The following is a 19516-nucleotide window of genomic DNA, read 5'->3' as shown; positions in this document are numbered from 1 at the left end:
CATTTTAGAACTTTCAAGCATTGAGCCAGGTGTGGTGGCTGGTGCTTTGTAATCTCAAGCTACTCAGGAGGCTAAGGCCAGAGTATTGCTTGAAGCCAGTAAGACTAGCCTGGGCAACATAGCAAGACTTCATCTCTAATTTTTTAATTGTTATAAGAATACATATAAACTTAGTAGCTACCAAAGAACATAGATTTTTTTCCTATTAGTAGTCTAAAAGCAGTCCCAACAAGTTGAATCAACTTTTCACAAAAAGCAAAACAATGGTATATTTAGTTTTGAATGACAGTTTTCAATTTTAGTAGTAATAAAAGGGCCCAAATGTTGCCATTTGGCCATAGCTAGAAATATCAAGATAGTTTCATAATTCATATATTTTGTCTCAATATGAATGATTCTTAGAGTTCTGACTTGAACCCTAAATCACAATAGATCCTTTCATGTGGCCAGAACATAGAATGTTTGTTTTCATCTCAACCAGTCTTTGAAACTATCACAGACATAAGACTGATGTTTAATAATTACAGTTGCAAAAACAAAGCTTGATTTATATTGATCAAAATTCTATGGTCTTTTTCTAAAACTGTAACTTCATTTTGCTAGAGTAACTGCAATTCCTTAAAACATTTGGTTTTAATTTGACAGTTTAGCAACAGGAAATACGTGGTCTCCAGTTGTAACTGCTTAAGAGGTAACACTTTTAAAGGAGCTAACAGTTACTGAATACTTATGTGCCTTTAATTCACATACTCATTGACAGTAATCCTGCACTACCTTGAAAGATCACTACTTTATTCCTTCACTGTAGTTTCTAGGTCACAGTGTTCAAAGTATATATTCTTACATACCATTGGGTTTGATAAATTGAACTTTTGATTCAAGAGTTCTTTTTTTAAATCTGACTTGATGAAGCTGCTTAATCTTTGAAAGTGCCCATAACCCAGACATTTGACAGCATAATTAAATCTCCAATCTGCATTTTCTTTTGAATTTGCAAAATGTTAGTGCATAAGTACAAAGAAAATACTTGACCATTTCATAACAATATACAATAAAATGGGCCTAAAGAAATAATGACCCTAAATAAGAATAATCCAGAATTTAATTTTACATTAAAGTTAATTTAGGATTCAGATTTTACTGAGTGGGCGTATGACTCAGCTGTTTAGATTTGGTTGGGTTTAACTGCTAAAGTGTTGCAGAGTCAGAGTCTATGGTGATAAGCAAAAAGCAATGAATTACAATTTGGTATTGCCTGTTCTTGGTTTTTTTTTTATCTTAACACATTGACTGCCACATTAGAAAAAAAATTTTTCCTTGGGGCCATGGTGTTTTATTATGAAAATAGAATAAAAACTTTGAAAACAAAATGGTCCTTTCTAATTTAATGAAAAAATTTGTTACTGTTTTCTGTGCGTGAGTTCTGTGCAATTTGAAAAGCATTTCAAGTGGCTCCTGTGAGTACATATACTTCGTGAGGCCCCAGGCTCACGTGGCAATTAATGTGTTAAACTAATTTGGCCTCAAGGTAGAATTGAAGCAACAGTCTACACAGAGCTAAATATAAGTAGGGGGTAAATGGAGCCAAAACCTGATTGTGAAAAAGATGCAGAAGGACTATAAAAAGACTGCTATAATCTGCAAGTTCTGCTATAATCAATAAAAAGACTGCTATAATCTGTCCTGGGATTAAAAGAAAAGGAAAAAAAAGACCCTATTATTTGTTGAATAGATATATCAGATAGGGAATTAGGTGGATCAAGAACACTCAAGAGTAGGAGAAAATTTTAGGGAAGAGGAGAAGCAAAATGGAAGGAACCCTTACCTGATAGGTATATGTGGTTAATGAAGTTTGGGTTAGGTGGAGTGGCTCACGCCTATAATCCTAGCACTTTTGGAGGCCAAAGTGGGAGGATCACTCAAGCCCAGGAGTTCAAGACCAACCTGAGCAACATATCCAAGCCCCATCTCTACAGAAAAGAAAAACTGTGGCATGCACCTGTAGTTCAGCTGCTTGGGAGGCTGAGGCAGGATACTTTGAGCCCAGGAGTTGAGGTTGCAGTGAGCTATGATGCACTCCAGTCAGGGCAATAGAATGAGACTCTGTCTTAAAGGAAAAAAAAGTTTGGGTTGGGAGCTCAACGAGGGTGATGAAGTTTAGAAAAGGTACTGTGAGGAAATATGAAAAATAAATTGGCATTAACTGCCACAAGTATTTTGGACGCCCACCCCTTGAAGAGGCTCAGATTAGAATATTATGAACTTGAACCATCATTAAACCCTACTGGGCAGTATAAGCAAAAGCTCCGCCCTTGAAGTAGTTAGAGAGGAAATATTAATACTATTAAAAAACAGGAGGTAAGTAGGTGAAAGTATAAAGTGGGTGACTTTACAGACCAAACGAATGAGAAATCAACGAGTTTGAGACTGGTCAGGAAAGGTTTCCTGGAGGTGTTTGTTACAGCTGGACTTTGTGTGGCTTAAAATGAGATGACTTGGTACTCTCATAGAACCCCTGCCTTACCTTATGTTTGCTCAGCTGTCAACTATTCTTCACTAAGGTATAAATTGATCTTTTAAAAAATGATGAACGGCCGGGCCTGGCGGCTCATGCCTGTAATCCTAGCACTCTGGGAGGCCAAGGCGGGTGGATTGCTTGAGGTCAGGAGTTCGAAACCAGCCTGAGCAAGAGCGAGACCCCGTCTCTACTATAAAATAGAAAGAAATTAAATGGCCAAATAATACATATAGAAAAAATTAGCCAGGCATGGTGGTGCATGCCTGTAGTCCCAGCTACTCGGGAGGCTGAGGCAGAAGGATCGCTTGAGCCCAGGAGTTTGAGGTTGCTGTGAGCTAGGCTGACGCCACAGCACTCACTCTAGCCTGGGAAAGAAAGGGAGACTCTGTCTCAAAAAAAATAAATAAAACAATCCTAGTACTCTGGGAAACCGAGGCCGGTGGATGGCTTGAGCTCAGGAATTCAAGACCAGTTTAAGCAAGAGCGAGACCCCACCTCTACCAAAAATAGAAAAAATTAGCCAGGCATGGTGGCTTGTGCCTGCAGTCCCAGCTACTCGGGAGGCTGAGGCAGGAGAATCGCCTGAACCCAGGAGTTTGAGGTTGCTGTGAGCTAGGCCCATGCACTCACTCTAGCCCAGGCAACAAAGCAAGACTTTGTCTCAAAAAAAAACAAAAGAAAAAAAAAATATATATATATATAAATCACTTTCATCTCAGCATCTTTATGATGGCTAGCATTAATATTATGCCCATTAAACAGAAGACCTCAGTTAAACATTTTGATTCGGCCATTTGCCCTAAGCGATGTTCCCTTAGGCAAGTCTTTTCAATTTTGAGCTTCAGTTTCCTCATCTATAAAATGGGCTTTCCAATTAAATGAAATTTCTGCCAGGCCACAAGCCATGGCATAATGGAAGTGGGTTTTGGCGTCAGGAACACCTGAATTTCAACACAGCACTTACTACTGTGCTACCCGGGGAAGGACGACACATTCGAACACCGAGGCTTTAACATATACACACACGGAGAGTATCATTGCACTGAATCTTTTATCTCCTGAGGAAGGTACATGTTCATCTCCACTTTGGAAAGAACTAAACCAAGACGCAGGGAGGCTGAGCGAGCTGGATCTGCGCTCAGCAAGCAAGTTTCCGCGCCTTCACGCTAAATCGCCACCCTCAGTTGCCACCGTGACAATGATTCTTCACAAGGTTGATGAGAGTCGAATCGGTTAACTGGAGCAAACCACAGCGTCTGGCTTTGGAGTTCAGACTGCCCGCGGCTGAGTGCTACAGGTAAGGCCTGGCGTTTGGGATTCTTGCTGTCCTGCCCTTTCCACCACGATGCTGCTATCAAGCCCAAATTCCAGCACAGTAGGCCTCAAGGAAAGCACTAAATTAAGTTATTTTACAGACAGTCACGCAGTGAGATGATTTTGGCTCTTAAAGCCAACTCAGAAAATGAAGACACCACGGCATGCCGCCCTCAATGGCCGCCGCACCGAAGCCCCTCGGCGCCTCCTTCCGCCTCCCTCCAGGTGTCGCTGCAGGATCCACCCAGGTTCCAAAGAGCCGTAGCCTCATTTGGCCTCCCCCGGATGCTAACGCAGCACAGAGAAAAGCGACTTCATGGCTAGAGAGGCCTTTTCCTGGAGCCGCCCAGGTCTCCGTGTAGCCACCATGCACTTCCGCTTCCGGTTCTTTTTTTCCGGAAGTTGCTTTCGGAGGTGGCGCGCGGGTCGGTGTGGTCTTTGTGAGCTTCCGCCATGGCGTACCGAGGCCAGGGCCAGAAAGTGCAGAAGGTGATGGTGCAGCCCATCGTATCCTACGCGGGATGTCAGGAGCAGGCGGTGCGGGCCAGAATGTCGGGTGCGAAGGCGCAGGCTGGGAGACGGCCGGAGGGAGCGCAGTAGGGACCCACATCCCATGAGCCCCCGGGGCGACCCAGGCCGGGAGAAAGCGCGGGCAGTGGAAGACGCGGTGACGGGCGGGAGGTGGGCTTGGGCAGACCCCTGCGGCGGGAATGCAGGGATGGAGGGGACGAGCGGAAGCAAGACAACTTTAGGTACTCAGTGAAAAAGGGAGTTAACGGTCTTGAGCAGGAGGAAGATGTCGGTACAAGGAAACTCCAGGAAAATAAGGGGGCTCCTGGGGGGCCCCTTGTAAGTGCCCATTTGGGCACTTTTCGTTGAGTAGGCACCAGATCTCCCGTTCAGAAAATAAAAGATGTGGGTAGATTCGCAAGTTTCAGGGAGCGGAGTCTATGCTACTTGTAAACTTTTTCCTTAACCGCTGTGGTACAGAACCTCATCTTCAGATACTTACAAAATGTAAGTAAGTTAATTGTTTCGCGACTATTTTAAGCAAAAAACGAATTTATCTGGTTATTTGTGTCAACTTCTTTGATCACTGTGTTCTAGAGTTTAAAGAAATAGATGAAACTAGAGATTGGAGGAATAATTAAGGGAAAAGATGGAGGGAAAGCTCAAATAGTGTGTATTCATGCCAGCTCCAAGCGTACAAAGAATTGTGTTGTCATTACTTTGCAAAATCAGAATTATTGTTTTCGGAAAGTATGTCTTTGCAGACGTGGTATGGTTTTTGAGCATTGGTATTTTGTTAGTAGTGATTTTGGCCAGAACATTAGAACCTTTTCACGTTTGTACCTTCTAAGATGAAACATTGGAAGAAAAACCCAATAAACTTAAACCATGTGAAAAGGTGGTATATTTATTACCTGTGGGAAAACTTGAATTTTAAAAGACACTAAAAAAGGAAGAGGGGAAGAAGGTAGAGTGAGACCCTGGTGGCAGCTGCTTTTCTCTGGGGAGGTTTTTAGCAACTTAAATTTTAGAGTGGGACAAACAACATAATTGAAAAACAGATTAATTTCAAGCCATTATAACTTTTAACAACCAGAATTGATTGCTAGGTGTGTGACATGGAAAACTGAGAACCTAGAGAAATTTCTGTTCTGGAGCTGGATTTTGCTGTAGGAGTTAAGAAACAAGTCCTTGATCATTAGAAATTACTGGTTTGTGCTATACTGTCATCAGTTTTCACTCTAAATGTATTGAGACTAGAAGTAAGAAATACCATTAAGTCCTAAGATCACAGAAAAATTATTAGTTTGGACAGTTCCAATATGGCATTTATTAAATAAAAATATTTCTTGGCAAGTAACCATTCTTGGTTAACAATTCTTAGACATGCGTGGACTTAAAGCTCTTGTCTTATGTTCATTAAAAGTTTTTTTTTTTATGAGCCATATTTCTCTATTATTTGACAAAAGTTACTTGATTTTGTTTACTTTTTTAAAAAATTCTCTATTTTCATGACCATTTCAGAGATCCCGGATTCAGGTGTGGCTCTATGAGCAAGTGAATATGCGGATAGAGGGCTGTATCATTGTGAGTATCCAGGCTATTTCTATCTCAGAGCAGCTTGTTCTAGAAAAAGACTTCACAGAAAATGGTCAGCCAGAGCAATGTACAAAAAGTCAAAGATCCAACCCAGGGAATGTTTTTCAAGGGCCACTAATTTAGCTTTTTCATTGTTCTAGTTGATATGGAATAGGTAATTCAAAAAAGAGGGAAAATTAACTTTTAAAAGTCATTTGATCCTACACTGCTGGTGGGACTGCAAACTAGTTCAACCTCTGTGGAAAGCAATATGGAGATACCTTAAAGTGATACAAGTGAATCTACCATTTGATCCAGCAATCCCATTGCTGGGCATCTACCCAAATGATCCAGTGACACTACAAAAAAGACACCTGCACTCGAATGTTTATAGCAGCACAATTCATAATTGCAAGGCTGTGGAAACAGCCCAAGTGCCCATCAATCCAAGAATGGATTAATAAAATGTGGTATATGTATACCATGGAGTACTATTCAGCTCTAAGAAACAATGGTGATATAGCACATCTTATATTTTCCTGGTTAGAGCTGGAACCCATACTACTAAGTGAAGTATCCCAAGAATGGAAAAACAAGCACCAGATATATTCTCCAGCAAACTGGTATTAACTGAGTAGCACCTAAGTGGACACATAGGTGCTACAGTAATAGGGTATTGGGGAGGGGGGAGGGGGGAGGGGGGCGGGTATATACAAACATAACAAGTGAGATGTGCACCATCTGGGGGATGGTCATGATTGAGACTCAGACTTTTGGGGGGAGGGGAGGAAATGGGCATTTATTGAAACCTTAAAATCTGTACCCCCATAATATGCCAAAATAAAAAAAAAAATAAAAAAAAATAAAAGTCATTTGAGCCAGGTGTACTAGTACATGCCTATATTCCCAGCTACTCCAAAGGCTGAGGATCACTTAAGCAAGACTTCCAGGATAGCGGGATACCCCCAGTAATATTTTAAAGAAAGATAAAATATGACTAGAGGTATTATGTTGGGACACTTTTATATTTCGTTTAGATACCAGAAATTCCATCAATAATCTCATATTTACCAGTTGGAAAACAAGTGTAGTAGGTGATGGTAATGGTGTTTGTGGAACATGGGGAGTGCGGTGGTAGAAGGTAATTCCTATAGGTACACCCATATTCTATATTGGGCAGGTTATAAAAGAAAGGGAGAATGGTTTGTTGGCATATCTATTGAAGTCCTAAATCCAAAAGGTTGAAGAAGTAATTTGGACTACATTCTAGCTTTCTTTGTTATTTAAAAAGAGGTTTCAGTAGGACGCAGTGTTTCAGGTAAAAGGTCTGTAGAGGTGAATTTCAGAAGTTGTAATTTCTGTGTCTTGATAGGCATACTCATTTAGAATGGTTTGGACATGATTTTACTTGAAGATGACAGTCCACTGGCTTATTTTTCTAGGGTTTTGATGAGTATATGAACCTTGTATTAGATGATGCAGAAGAGATTCATTCTAAAACGAAGTCAAGAAAACAACTGGGTAAGAATACAGATGGTTTTACAGAAATGTTTATTCGCCTGTACAATTGAATGACTTGCAGCTCACTTTGTGTTTAAACTTAGTTTGCATTGAGAAGTTATTAGTTGGGGGAGTAGAACACTTTTGAAGTCACCCTCTGCCACCTACTCTTCACCTCGCTCTACTTCTGCTGCTCTCACCATCCAGACAGCTCTCACCAAGGTCACCAGAGGTGACCACCAAAGGCTAATGGTGTTAAATCTAATGGTCAGTGTTAGTTCTCATTTTATTTAATTCTAAGCAGCATTTAGCACTGTTGGCCACTCCCTCCTTAAGACACTTTGTTTCCTTGTCTGAACTGGAAGGGAGAAGGTGATTTTTGTTTTCCCTCCCTCAGTAATAATCAACACAGAAGACTTCTGTGACCAGATGTGTGGCAGTGTTTTCCCTATACACTAAGCAGGCAATCAGTTCTGCAGCTGACACCAGCTGGGTGTCCTCTAATTCTACCTGGAGATAGCATCAGATCCCACAGGTTGAGGGCTCGTTCCCCTGAGACTTCCTCCCCCATACCATCCAGAAGCTCCAGGTGGTTTTACCTATGCATCTGACTGGCTATAAATTGGGGTTCCCTCAGCTCCTTTCCTGGGTTTGACTAATTTGCTAGAGCAGCTCACGGAACTCAGAGAAACACATTTACTGGTTTATTATAAAGGATGTTACAAATGATAAAAATGAAGAGATTCATAGAGCAAGGCATGTGAGAAAGGGTGCAGAGTTTCCATGCCCTCTCAGGCTGGCCAACCTCCGGGAATTGTCCTTTTGGGTTTTTACGGAAGCTTCATTACGTGAGGATGACTAATTAAACCATTGGCCATTGGTGATTGACTTAAACTTCAGTCTTTTCTGCTCCCCCAAGGTTGGGAGTGGAGCTGAAAGTCACAACTCTCTAATCATGCCTTGGTCCTTCCGGTGACCAGGTGGGCAGCCCCCATCCTGAAGCTACCTAGGGGCTGCTGGCCATCAGCCAACTCATCAGCATACAAAAGATCACTTTGGAGAATCTAAGGATTTTAGGAGTTGTGTGCCAGGTTATTTTACAGTATCACAGTTCTGTGATACTACAATTGGGTTTTCATTTGTGATTATTTCTTTTCAGACTTTTGTATATTCATTATTTGAGACCCAGCCATTAAATGTTTGAGTTGCTTACGACTTGGTTCTAGGCTGTCCTCTCATTAAGTATTGTCTAACTAGGTACTCAAGACTACAGCTTCAGTTACCATCTGGTGTATTGATTCCCAAATTTATATCCGTAGCCCAGCCCTCTCCTCTGAATCTATTCAACATTTCTACATGAATGTTTCAGAGGCTCCTCAAAGTTAGCATATCGGAAACCAAACTGAATTCCCACTCACATTGTTTAGAGCTATTTTAGTGTTCCCTGCCATACTGAGTGGCACCAATTTCTTTTTAATTCACTAACTGATTTCTCTGCAACTACCTCGGCCCCCTCCAGCTCTTTAGGCTTCTGTCTTAAAAACACCAGTCTGACCATGTCATCCCTTTTCTTGAAATTCATCAGGAACTTCCTGTTGCTCTTAGGATGAAAAAAAAATCTTTAATGTATTCTGCAAGATCCTTCATGATCTGGTCTTAACCTCCCTCCCTTCGTCTTGTATTACTCTGCCTCATTTTCAGAGCTTTAGCCACACTTACCTTCTTTTTAGTTCCTTGAATCTGCACATTTACCCCACAGTATAACTTTGTTTATGTTATTCCCTGTATCTTTAGAACTAAGATCAAATATCATGTCCTCTAAGAAGCCCAGAGTTGAATTGGGTTTTGCTGGGGGTGGGGTAGGGGAAGGCAGGGTATGATGTGCTCTCTGAGTTTGTAGTTAAACATTTATCAGAGGGATGATTTTAGCAGTGTCTCTCCCGTAAGACCAGATGCTCCATAAATGCATGAGTCACATTTTGTTTGGTCCCTGTTCGTTCAGTGTATGTTTTCTGGACCCTGAGGATTCTCTTGAACCTATACTAGATATGTGGGAAGTAGATTTTGAGAAGTAATGTGATGTCTTGTTATGCTTCTTCCTGCTTAGGCTATTTTACTGAAAGCCTGAGTTTTTTAAGTTTAAAGATGTGTTGCCAGGAAGGGCAAACTTAGTCTTGTTGAGGTCATCTTATTTATAAATTGTTTGCCAAGTGTTGAATTCCCATGGTAGTATTGATCTTGTAGAATAGATTAATTTTATCTGTAGAAGCCTGAGAAAGTAAACCATTTTTAATCACTGTTGGAGTTGATTTACATTTCTTCAACTGTTCTACCAATGAACACCAGTGTTCTTAAAGATGTTTATACATATTTCTGAAAAAAAAGTGTTCTCTTAAATAAGCTTGGGCAGTGGTAAGTAAAACAAACTCAGCATTGAGAAATGTTGGGTTAGGCCTATTCAGTTTTCTTAGTAGAAACAGTATTTTTCATAAAATAACATCTGCCTTCATTAGGGTATTGTCACATATACTCTAATGGAGCCAGAAAGCCTTTCAATATATGGACACTTAAAAATGTTCACATATCTTCATGAGAGAGAAGGCATTTTCACAATAGTGTTCAAAAACTAGATACAAAATTCTGAGGCTAAAAGATAATTACACATCCGAGGGTGTGGCTATTAATAGGGTGTTTTTGTTTGTTTGTTTTGTTACAGGTCGGATCATGCTAAAAGGAGATAATATCACTCTGCTACAAAGTGTCTCCAACTAGAAATGATCAATGAAGTGAGATATTGTTGAGATGGCAATACAGGTCTTTTAGGTGTACTTGTTAGGCTTATAGTTCTAAAACATTTGTTCATATTGTTTTGATTACCCTTATGTTATTTCAAAATGACAATAAATACTGCGTGATTGTTTTTATTAAAAAATTTATGTTGCTTCTTTCTACCCAGTGGTAGAGACCTTTCACCCAGTAGCATGATTAGCTGCTGGTATTTATTTTAACATTTTCGGAAGGGTAGCAGTTGTCTCGGCACATGCTTATCTCAGACCTTGGAGCTGTAGATTCTTGGGGCGAAGAGTAGGAATTCTACCTGGCAGGTAAGCTTCCATTATTGGCAAAGAAGGGGAGGGTCACAGAAACAAACAAGGGTTTTGCATTAATACATGTCTTCATAGGTTCTGCTTCTGGCTACTGGAACACTAGGGTTTCTAACCAAAATAGGTTGGGGACATTTTAAATAGGATCGGTGTTAGCTCAACCCTCTCACTGAGTCACTGTGAGGTCTTTGTGAATTTTATCCCTAAGATCAGAATGTGAGAAGTATTTGGTTATAGGAAAAGGATGAAATGCCTTTCAAGTACTTTAAAAATGAGCTCTGTTAATAGGAAGGAGACTGTATGAGATTGATAGGCGGAAAAAGACCACAAACACAACTGGTAAATTGTTAAGCAGAATAATACTATGCAGGAGAAACACACCTGTCTCTTACTCTTTTTTTCTTTCCGTTTTCTTTTTCTTTCTTTCTTTTCTTTTTCTTTTCTTTTTTTTTTTTTTTAGAGAGAAGGGGGTCTCACTGTGCTGCTCAAGCTGGACTTAAACTCCTGAGCACAAAGCTATCCTCCCATTTCAGCCTCCCAAGTAGCTGGGACTGTAGGTGCCATATCACCTGTCACTGCACCTAGCTCTTATTCTTATCTCTGAGAATTTTAGTTTCTCCCTCAGTGATTGCTGATTCAATTCTTATGTGGACAAATCTCCCCTCCCAGCATTATCTCAGGGTGGTTCTAGTTAGAATTCTGTTAAATAGTTATTGAACTCTGGCATAAAGTTGAGTATACACAGTGAAACAGACAGATAAACAAATAGTTTTAATGTCACATCCTTAAGTGCTATTTAAATTGGATCTTGAAAGATGATTAAGTCCCACTTTTTTTTTTTGAAGCAGACTTTTGCTCTTTGGCCCTAAATAGAGGGCAGTGGTGTCATTGTAGCTCACAGCAACCTCAAACTCCTGGGCTCGAGCAATACTCTTGCCTTAGCCTCCTGAGTAGCTGGGACTACAGGCGTGTGCCACGACTAAAACATTTTGTATTTTTAGTGGAGATGGAGTCTTGCTCTTGCTCAAGCTGGTATCTAACTCCTAAGCTCAAGCGATCCTGCCTCTGCCTTCCAGAGTGCTAGTATTACAGGCATGAACCACCACGCCCAGCCAAGGCCATTAAATTCTGCTACAGGCAGTGTTATTAAGGATGAGCGAGGAAGGACCAATAAGTCCATCTCCTACTTTTCTAGGTGCTAGAGAGATCCATTAAACTGAATAAAAGAAATCCTTCCTCAGATAGAGGAGATTTGTATGTGAGTGTAGAAGTCTATCCAGCTTAGAACTTTGCATTCCAGCTACAGTCCTCTCTTATCTGAACTTGTGCCTTTTTGGTTTTTTTTTTGAAATAAAGGGCTGCTTTAGCTCTTCTAACGTTTGAGTTTGGAATTTATTAAACCAATTACAGCATGCAAAGAAAACATTGAGCAGCAGAGGGAGTTAAAGTCCTGAGACTGCTTCAGCCCTGCTGGTGAAAAGATAACTGCTTTTTCACAGACCTCCCTGCAGCTTTCTTGGCACCAAAATAGCTGGGAAGAAGGATAAAAGCTGGAGCAGTATAATCCCTAAGAAAACCTGCTGGCTGCCTTTTCCATTTCCCTGTGTGGCCTTTCTGACCTGGCTACCCTGTGGAAGCAGAGCTGTGCCTGCTGTGGCTTGTTCTGAATGGATCAAGACATGGAAGGTTCTATTTTTGACAGCAAATGGTAGTGAGAATTAAGGTACAGTGAACTCTTACAATTGAGTTCCGTATTTAGAAATCTCTGCTTGCTTTCCTGCTCTACTGGAGCCTGTGGTGTTTGCTTTTTAAGTTGTACTTTTCCACAATCTGTAGACCCTTTCTTCTAAGCAGAGTTTGTATTGCAGGAGGCGTTGCTCTCTGCTGCATTAAGGTTACTAAAACATGCCGCTGGGAAGCTGCTCTTGGCAGCCCTTGGTATGTGAGCAATTATTTTTCTGGAATGGCTGTTGGTGTCTAAGGGGGTCTTGCTCAACACCCACTACCTCTCTTGTAACATTCTTTTTTTTTTTTTTTTTTTTGAGACAGAGTCTCACTTTTGTTGCCCAGGCTAGAGGGAGTGCCATGGCATCAGCCTGGCTCACAGCAACCTCAAACTCCTGGGCTCAAGCGATCCTACTGCCTCAGCCTCCCGAGTAGCTGGGACTATAGCATGCGCCACCATGCCTGGCTAATTTTTTGTATATATATTTTTAGTTAGTCAATTAATTTATTTCTATTTTTAGTAGAGACGGGGTCTCGTTCAGGCTGGTTTCCAACTCCTGACCTCGAACAATCCACCCACCTCGGCCTCCCAAAGTGTTCGGATTACAGGCGTGAGCCACTGTGCCCAGCCTTCTTGTAACATTCTTAAAGGTGGTGGGAGTAGAGAATTAGGCTCTGAAGGAAAAGTAAGTGCTGAAGTGGGCCTGGTGTTCTATTAGTAGCAGGTAGGGAGAAGGAAAAGTTTGAAAAATCCTAGGATTTTGTATTTGCAGGTGCCAGCTCTTGACATTGTATGTCACATTTGTCAACAATGTCAGGATTAGAGAGTGGATTCTAATTTGGATTAAGGCATTCTGGGCCCGGAGGTGTCATGGACAATTCCTGGCATAAACCACATTAATAGATAGCTCATTGTGTTAACTGGATGACATAGGAGCCTTTCTTTAACTATTCCTTCTATAACCATAACCACCTACTTATGTAGGCTTTTTCTTTTCTTTTTTTTTTTTTTTTTGAAACAGAGTCTCACTTTGTTACCCAGGCTAGAGTGAGTGCCGTGGTGTCAGCCTAGCTCACAGCAACTTCAATCTCCTGGGCTCAAGCAATCTTTCTGCCTCAGCCTCCCAAGTAGCTGGGACTACAGGCATGCGCCACCATGCCCGGCTAATTTTTTCTATATATATTAGTTGGCCAATTAATTTCTTTCTGTTTATAGTAAAGATGGTGTCTTGCTCTTGCTCAGCCTGGTTTCGAACTCCTGACCTCGAGCAATCCTCGACAACCTCGCCCACCTCGGCCTCCCAGACTGCTAGGATTACAGGCGTGAGCCACTGCACCCGGCCTATAACTTCTTGTTTTTCCATTTTTTTCTCCTTGGATTTATCATCTGGGAATTTTCAAGGAGCACAAAAGCCAACTAGCAGTAGCTTGAACAAATACAAATTTATTTGGCTCATAGTAAAGCTGAGATGGGTAGTCCAGCTATATGACATGTGTTGGTGTACAGCACACGCCTGTGCTAGTGTGACGGGCAGTGATGCTGTTAGACAGCCAGGCCACTTCCATCTCTCCTTGCCGTTTCCCTCGGCACCTGGGGCATTATCCTTATGCCTATCCCTGTGATCACTAGATGGACGCTGCTCCCCTAGGACAGTGGAGCATGCCATCCGAGTCTGTCCTTGATAGCTTTCTCAGAGTTTCCACCCAAACACTTAGTTATATTTCATTGGCCATAACTGTGCCATTGTTCACTGCTAGCTACAAGGAAGTCTAAAAAGTAAGTATGTGAGTCTGCTCAGGCTGCCATTACAAAATACCCCAGACTGAGTGGCTTAAACAACAGGTTACTTTCTCATAGTTCTGAAGGCTGAGTCCCAGGTAAGGTGCTGGCAGATCCCGTTTCTGAAGGCGCTTTTCCTGGCTTGCAGACAGCTGCCTCCTTCCTGTGTCCTCACATGCCCTTTCCTCTGTTCAGAGAGATTTCTGGTGTTTCTTCCTTTTCTTATAAGGACAGTAGTCCTGCTGGATTTGGGCCCTTATGATCTCATTTAATTATGGCCTTAAAGGCCCTGTCTCCAAACACAGTCACATTCGGGGCTAGGGCTTTCACATATAAATTTGGGGAAGGAGGTACAGTATCAGGAAACATCAAGTGAACAGTAAGTCTTTAAGCTTAACTGCACTGAACAAAATCGTGGTTTTGTCACTGTAGCAGACTCCGTGGGTGCTCAGTGCTCAGCCCGTAACCCCTCGGCCCTCCCCGAGGGCATTTGCAGACCAGTTGCTGCACACAACAATCACTTCTTGTGTCTTTGCTTGAGGGCGCTCTCTGGCCACCGCAGCATGCTTGGTCCACATGCTGCCTGAGATTTACTGCTCTTGGAGAGAAGCCCTCACATCATAAGGGACTAGAGATGGGGAAAAATACTGTTTGGTGGTGCAATTCCAAGGCATATTCTGTATCTCTGGTCCCCAATCCCCGGTCTGTTTCCTGTTAGGAACCAGGCTGCACAGCAGGAGGTTGAGTGAGTGAAGCTTCATCGGTATTTACAGCTGCTCCGCATCGCTTATGTCGTCACATGAGCTCCTCCTCCTGTCACAGCAGCAGTGGCATCAGGGTCTCACATGGGCACAAATCCTGTAAGCTGGGCATGCGAGGGATCTTAGTCGCACGTTGCTTACGAGAATCTAATGCCTGATGATCTGAGGTGGTGATGCTAGGTCGGGCAGCGGCTGCAGATACAGATTATCATTAGCAGAGAGGTTTGACTGCACATTACAATGGATGTAATGTGCTTGAATCATCCCGAAACCATCCCCCGCCCCCACCCCGTCCATGGGAAAATTGTCTTCCATAAAACTGGTCCCTGGTGCCAGGAAGGTTGGAGACTGCTGCCCTACATAGTCTGTCAGAAGGTCCCAAGCAGAATTGAGCCCCGGTTACCCCAGTATTTAACCAGCTTACTAAAGCAAACTGTATTAGCTTTCCTGCCATTTCTGTTTACTTCCCTCCTCTCTTATTGTGCTTTCTGGCAGCGTCTCCTAAATAACTACTGACACCCAAACCCTAACCTCAGAGCCAGCTATTGGACGAACACAAGATAGCAAGGTGGAAAAGGAGAATGAACACTGGTGGACAACTAGGACTGTCCGTCACACTGAGAACAAAGTGTCCTTTCTGATGATATGCAAAGTGTAATGCTAAATTTTATTTTAAGACTGTAGTCTAATAGATGTGTACCAAATTCTGTAATCTACCACTTCTTATTTTGGTAATTAAATTTCCTTGTCTACAAAATGGTAGCAATAAAATTAATTCCTTCATAGGGTTTTTATGAGAATAAAGTACTTAGAACAGTGCCTGGCACATAGTAAGTATTCAGTATTTAATATGTTTCTTTTGTTACTACTATTGTCTTCCTTTTGAATGTGTGTGTTATCTTTATCAGGACTATATATACCTAACAAATTGGATTTTTAGTTTTCTGTCTTTTCTTTAGGATGAAATTATATAGCATGAAAAATTTTTAATTTTTTTCCTTTTTTTTTTTAAAAACAGAATCTTGCTTTGTCACCCAAGCTAGAGTGCAGTGGCGTCAGCCTAGCTCACAGCAACCTCAAACTCCTGGGCTCAAGCAATCCTCCTGCCTCAGCCTCCCGAGTAGTTGAGACTACAGGTGTAAAAGCACATCACACAGCCAACCAGATTTAAGGGGTGGAAAAGTAGACTCCACCTTTGGTGGGGATGGGAAGAATTTGTGGCCATTTTTGCAGTTGACCACACAAATATGTGATACAAATTGAGTACCCGTTATCTGAAATGTTTGGGACAAGAAATGTTTCAGATTTCAAAGTTTTTTGGATTTTGGAATATTTGCATTATATAATGGGATAACTTAGGGGATAAGACCCAGGTCTATATAGAAAATTCATTTACGTTTCATATACACTTTATACACATAGCCTGAAGGTAATTTTATATATTTTTAATAATATATCTGACCTATTACATGAGATCAGGTGTGGAATTTTCCACTTGTGTGATCAAAATTTAGCACTCAGAAATTTTCAGATTTCAGATTTTGGATTTTCAGATTAGAGATTCTCAACCTGTATTTATTCTTATGTTTTTAGTAATTACTCCAGAAATTTTAACACCAATGCCCAATTTCTCATAGTCTAAAGTGAATCATGTTCTAGCCATGACAAATTAACTGGTGCTGGCCTTGCTCCTTCCCTACATAGGCCATAAACCGCTAGAAAACTGGACATAACATATAAAATAACTGTTTTCAGACATTGATCGGTCAACAGGCAGCAAAGGATTATGAACCCTGAAAGAAGGGAAACAAACAAGACAAGTGCTAAGCACGCTGGCTTTTAGCCTTGAGGCACTTTCTGGACCAGGCATAGGGAGAGAGAAGCCAATCTAAGTACAGTGGACTCGGGGAGCTATAGAGACAGAGATCAGAGTTTGGAGAATCTGGAGTAGTTAGAATTCATGAGACAGCGTTTCAGAGAGGAGGTCTCTGCACAGAAAGAGTTCCAGAAATCTGTACAGGGACCTCTGGATTTTTTTTTTTTTTTTTTGGCTTAGTAGTTATCTGTGCCTGCATGGGGTGAAACTCCTTCAGGCTGGGCAAAGATCTCCAGAAGAGCAATAGGGCGAACAGTTCCCAGAGCACCCAGAGTTGGGAGACGTTGGAGTTCTGACCAGCCAGAGAGAACTTTTTAAACATGGGACACTCGGAAGAGACCCTAGAAAGGTCAAGCTTTAATAGTACCACTCTTGGCCGGGCGCAGTGGCTCACACCTGTAATCCTAGCACTCTGGGAGGCTGAGGCGGGTGGATCACTAGAGGTCAGGCGTTCAAAACCAGCCTGAGCAAGAACAAGACCCTGTCTCTACTATAAAGAGAAAGAAATGAATTGGCCAACTAATATGTATAGAAAAAATTACCCAGGCATGGTAGCACATGCCTATAGTCCCAGCTACTTGGGAGGCTGAGGCAGCAGGATCGCTTGAGCCCAGGAGTTTGAGGTTGCTGTGAGCTAGGCTGACGCCATGGCACTCACTCTAGCCTGGGCAACAGAGCAAGACTCTGTATCAAAAAAAAAAAAAAAAAAAAAAATAGTACCACTCTTAATAACACTTAAAAATAAGGCTTGAAAGGATCAAGATGATCCTCAAGTAATTTAACTGCCAGCTAAAACAAAATTCAACACTCTTTAAAGGAAGGCAATAAAATCATTCAAAACCAAAACATTCACTGTGTCCAGTGTTTAATAAAAAATTAGTAGTATGCAAATACATGGGAAAATATGACTCATAACTAAGAGAAACACTAGTGAATAGAAAAGATTCAGCAATGCTGGAAATGATATTAGCAGCAAAAAATTTGCTGTGTTGCCTAGGCTGGTTTTGAACTCCTGGCCTCAAGCGATCCTCCTGCCTTGGCCTCTCAAAGTGCTAGGATTACAGATGTGAGCCACTATGTCCAGCTAATTTTTCTATTTTTTGTAGAGATGGGGGGTCTCACTATGTTGCTCAAGCAGGTCTTGAACTCCAGACCTCAACCAATCCTCCTGCCTCGATCTACCTCCCCAAATACTAGAAGTACAGGCATGAGCCACAAATTATTATCTTTATTTTTTTTTGAGACAGAGTCTCACTTTGTTGCCCAGGCTAGAGTGAGTGCCGTGGCGTCAGCCTAGCTCACAGCAGCCTCACACTCCTGGGCTCAAGCGATCCTGATGCCTCAGCCTCCCAAGTAGCTGGGACTACAGGCATGTGCCACCATGCCCGGCTAATTTGTATATATATATATATTAGTTGGCCAATTCATTTCTTTCTCTTTATAGTAGAGACGGGGTCTCGCTCTTGCTCAGGCTGGTTTCGAACTCCTGACCTTGAGCAATCCGCCTGCCTTGGCCTCCCAGAGAGCTAGGATTATAGGCGTGAGCCATCGCACCTGGCCGGTTTTCAACTTTTTATTTTGAGAAATGTAGTAAAAATAATTTTTCTTCCTATTTGGTGTCTGGTAATTCCAACATCTCATGTCTTTGCAGTTCTGATTTTCCTGGTCCTTGCTCATGGTACTTTGTTTCCTATTGGTTTTCTGATTTGTTTTTCTTGTTTTGTTGTAGTTGTTTTACTTTCAACTGACTTTTTGGTGGTTTATTATTATTATTATTATTTCTTTGGGAATTCTTTGAAGGCTGGGATATAGGTGAATTTCTCTAAAGAGATTTGGCTTCTTATGGGCAGCTGAGGGCATCATTATACTAGGATTACTTTAAACCTTATTCTTGGCTTGTGGCCTTTTTGTTTTTTGTTTTTGTTTTTTGAGATATCCAGGTTATATGTGTTTGGGCTGCAGATCTACATTAGGGCTTGCTTTTAGTTCTTAGAGGAGATTATCTCCCCTTCCTAACTCTGCACCAAATTTTAAGGTGGTGATTTTTGTTCTTTGGTGGTGATAGTTGGGGTAGAGAAATGGATGATTTCTAATTAGCCTCACATCATGCTGAGAGTGTAACTCTTTGGAGACCCAGCTCTAAGAGGGGGAAGAGGAAGAAATCTCCTTTGAGATTCCCTATTTTAGGTGGGCCTGGGCTTTGATTTCTAGCTCACATGTGGCACAATGCTAACCTCTCTGGAACCTATAGCTGTGAGAAAGAAAAAAAAAATTGAACCTAAGCTCTTCCAGTTTTGATAGATATTCTCCATATTTGACTTCACCACCACTTTATCATGTTTTATTATTTGAAACATACATTTTTCACATTTTAACATCTCTGAAATCAGTTTTTATCTTAAACTAATGGTGTCCTACAATCACTGCCAGTCAGGTGAGCATAACAGATTTCATCGTCTATGCACATACAAATAGCAAAAGCACAGCATGGAAATTGCAGAATGCGTATCAGTGGCTTAGAAGAAAATCTTTAGGCTAATAGTGGAGCATTCTTTTAATCCCTAGGAATCAAATGTTAGTGGAAAGGGAATGGCCTCATAGTTTATCAGACTTACTCAGCAACATTCCTGAAACATGAGTCAGAAGTAGGTTAGTGCTACATAATTGCAAAGTCAGGCTTAAGAGCCCAGCATCAATGGTTTTTCATTATTTTAAGGATTATGTTTTGAAATAATACATTACTACTATTCTTTTTTTTTTAACCCCACCCCCAACCTACTAATATTCTTGATGGCACGAAGCATTGTGTAGAAGAGCCAGATTGAATGGGAGGAAGTTTAAGGCATAATT

General features: G+C 41.4%; 1 protein-coding gene across 2 annotated transcripts; it reads left to right on the top strand.

The window, feature by feature from the left end:
* The first annotated feature begins 4205 nt into the window (after positions 1-4205).
* On the top strand, positions 4206-10352 carry SNRPE (small nuclear ribonucleoprotein polypeptide E). 2 transcript variants are annotated; one of them, XM_012758891.2, is made up of 5 exons: positions 4206-4339; positions 4823-4849; positions 5867-5929; positions 7363-7441; positions 10137-10352. In XM_012758891.2, the coding sequence occupies exons 1-5, from the start codon at positions 4286-4288 to the stop codon at positions 10190-10192; spliced, it is 279 nt and encodes a 92-aa protein (XP_012614345.1). In that variant the 5' UTR covers positions 4206-4285; the 3' UTR covers positions 10193-10352. The 2 variants fall into 2 exon arrangements, with proteins under 2 accessions (XP_012614345.1, XP_012614356.1); XM_012758902.2 differs by lacking the exon at positions 4823-4849 and having other exon boundaries at positions 4206-4321.
* The last annotated feature ends 9164 nt before the right edge of the window (positions 10353-19516 follow it).

The sequence above is a fragment of the Microcebus murinus genome, chromosome 23, assembly GCF_040939455.1.
Source record: "Microcebus murinus isolate Inina chromosome 23, M.murinus_Inina_mat1.0, whole genome shotgun sequence".
Lineage (NCBI taxonomy): Eukaryota > Metazoa > Chordata > Mammalia > Primates > Cheirogaleidae > Microcebus > Microcebus murinus.
Note: the sequence above shows the minus strand (reverse complement) of the source record. Positions and strands in the feature narration are given on the sequence as shown.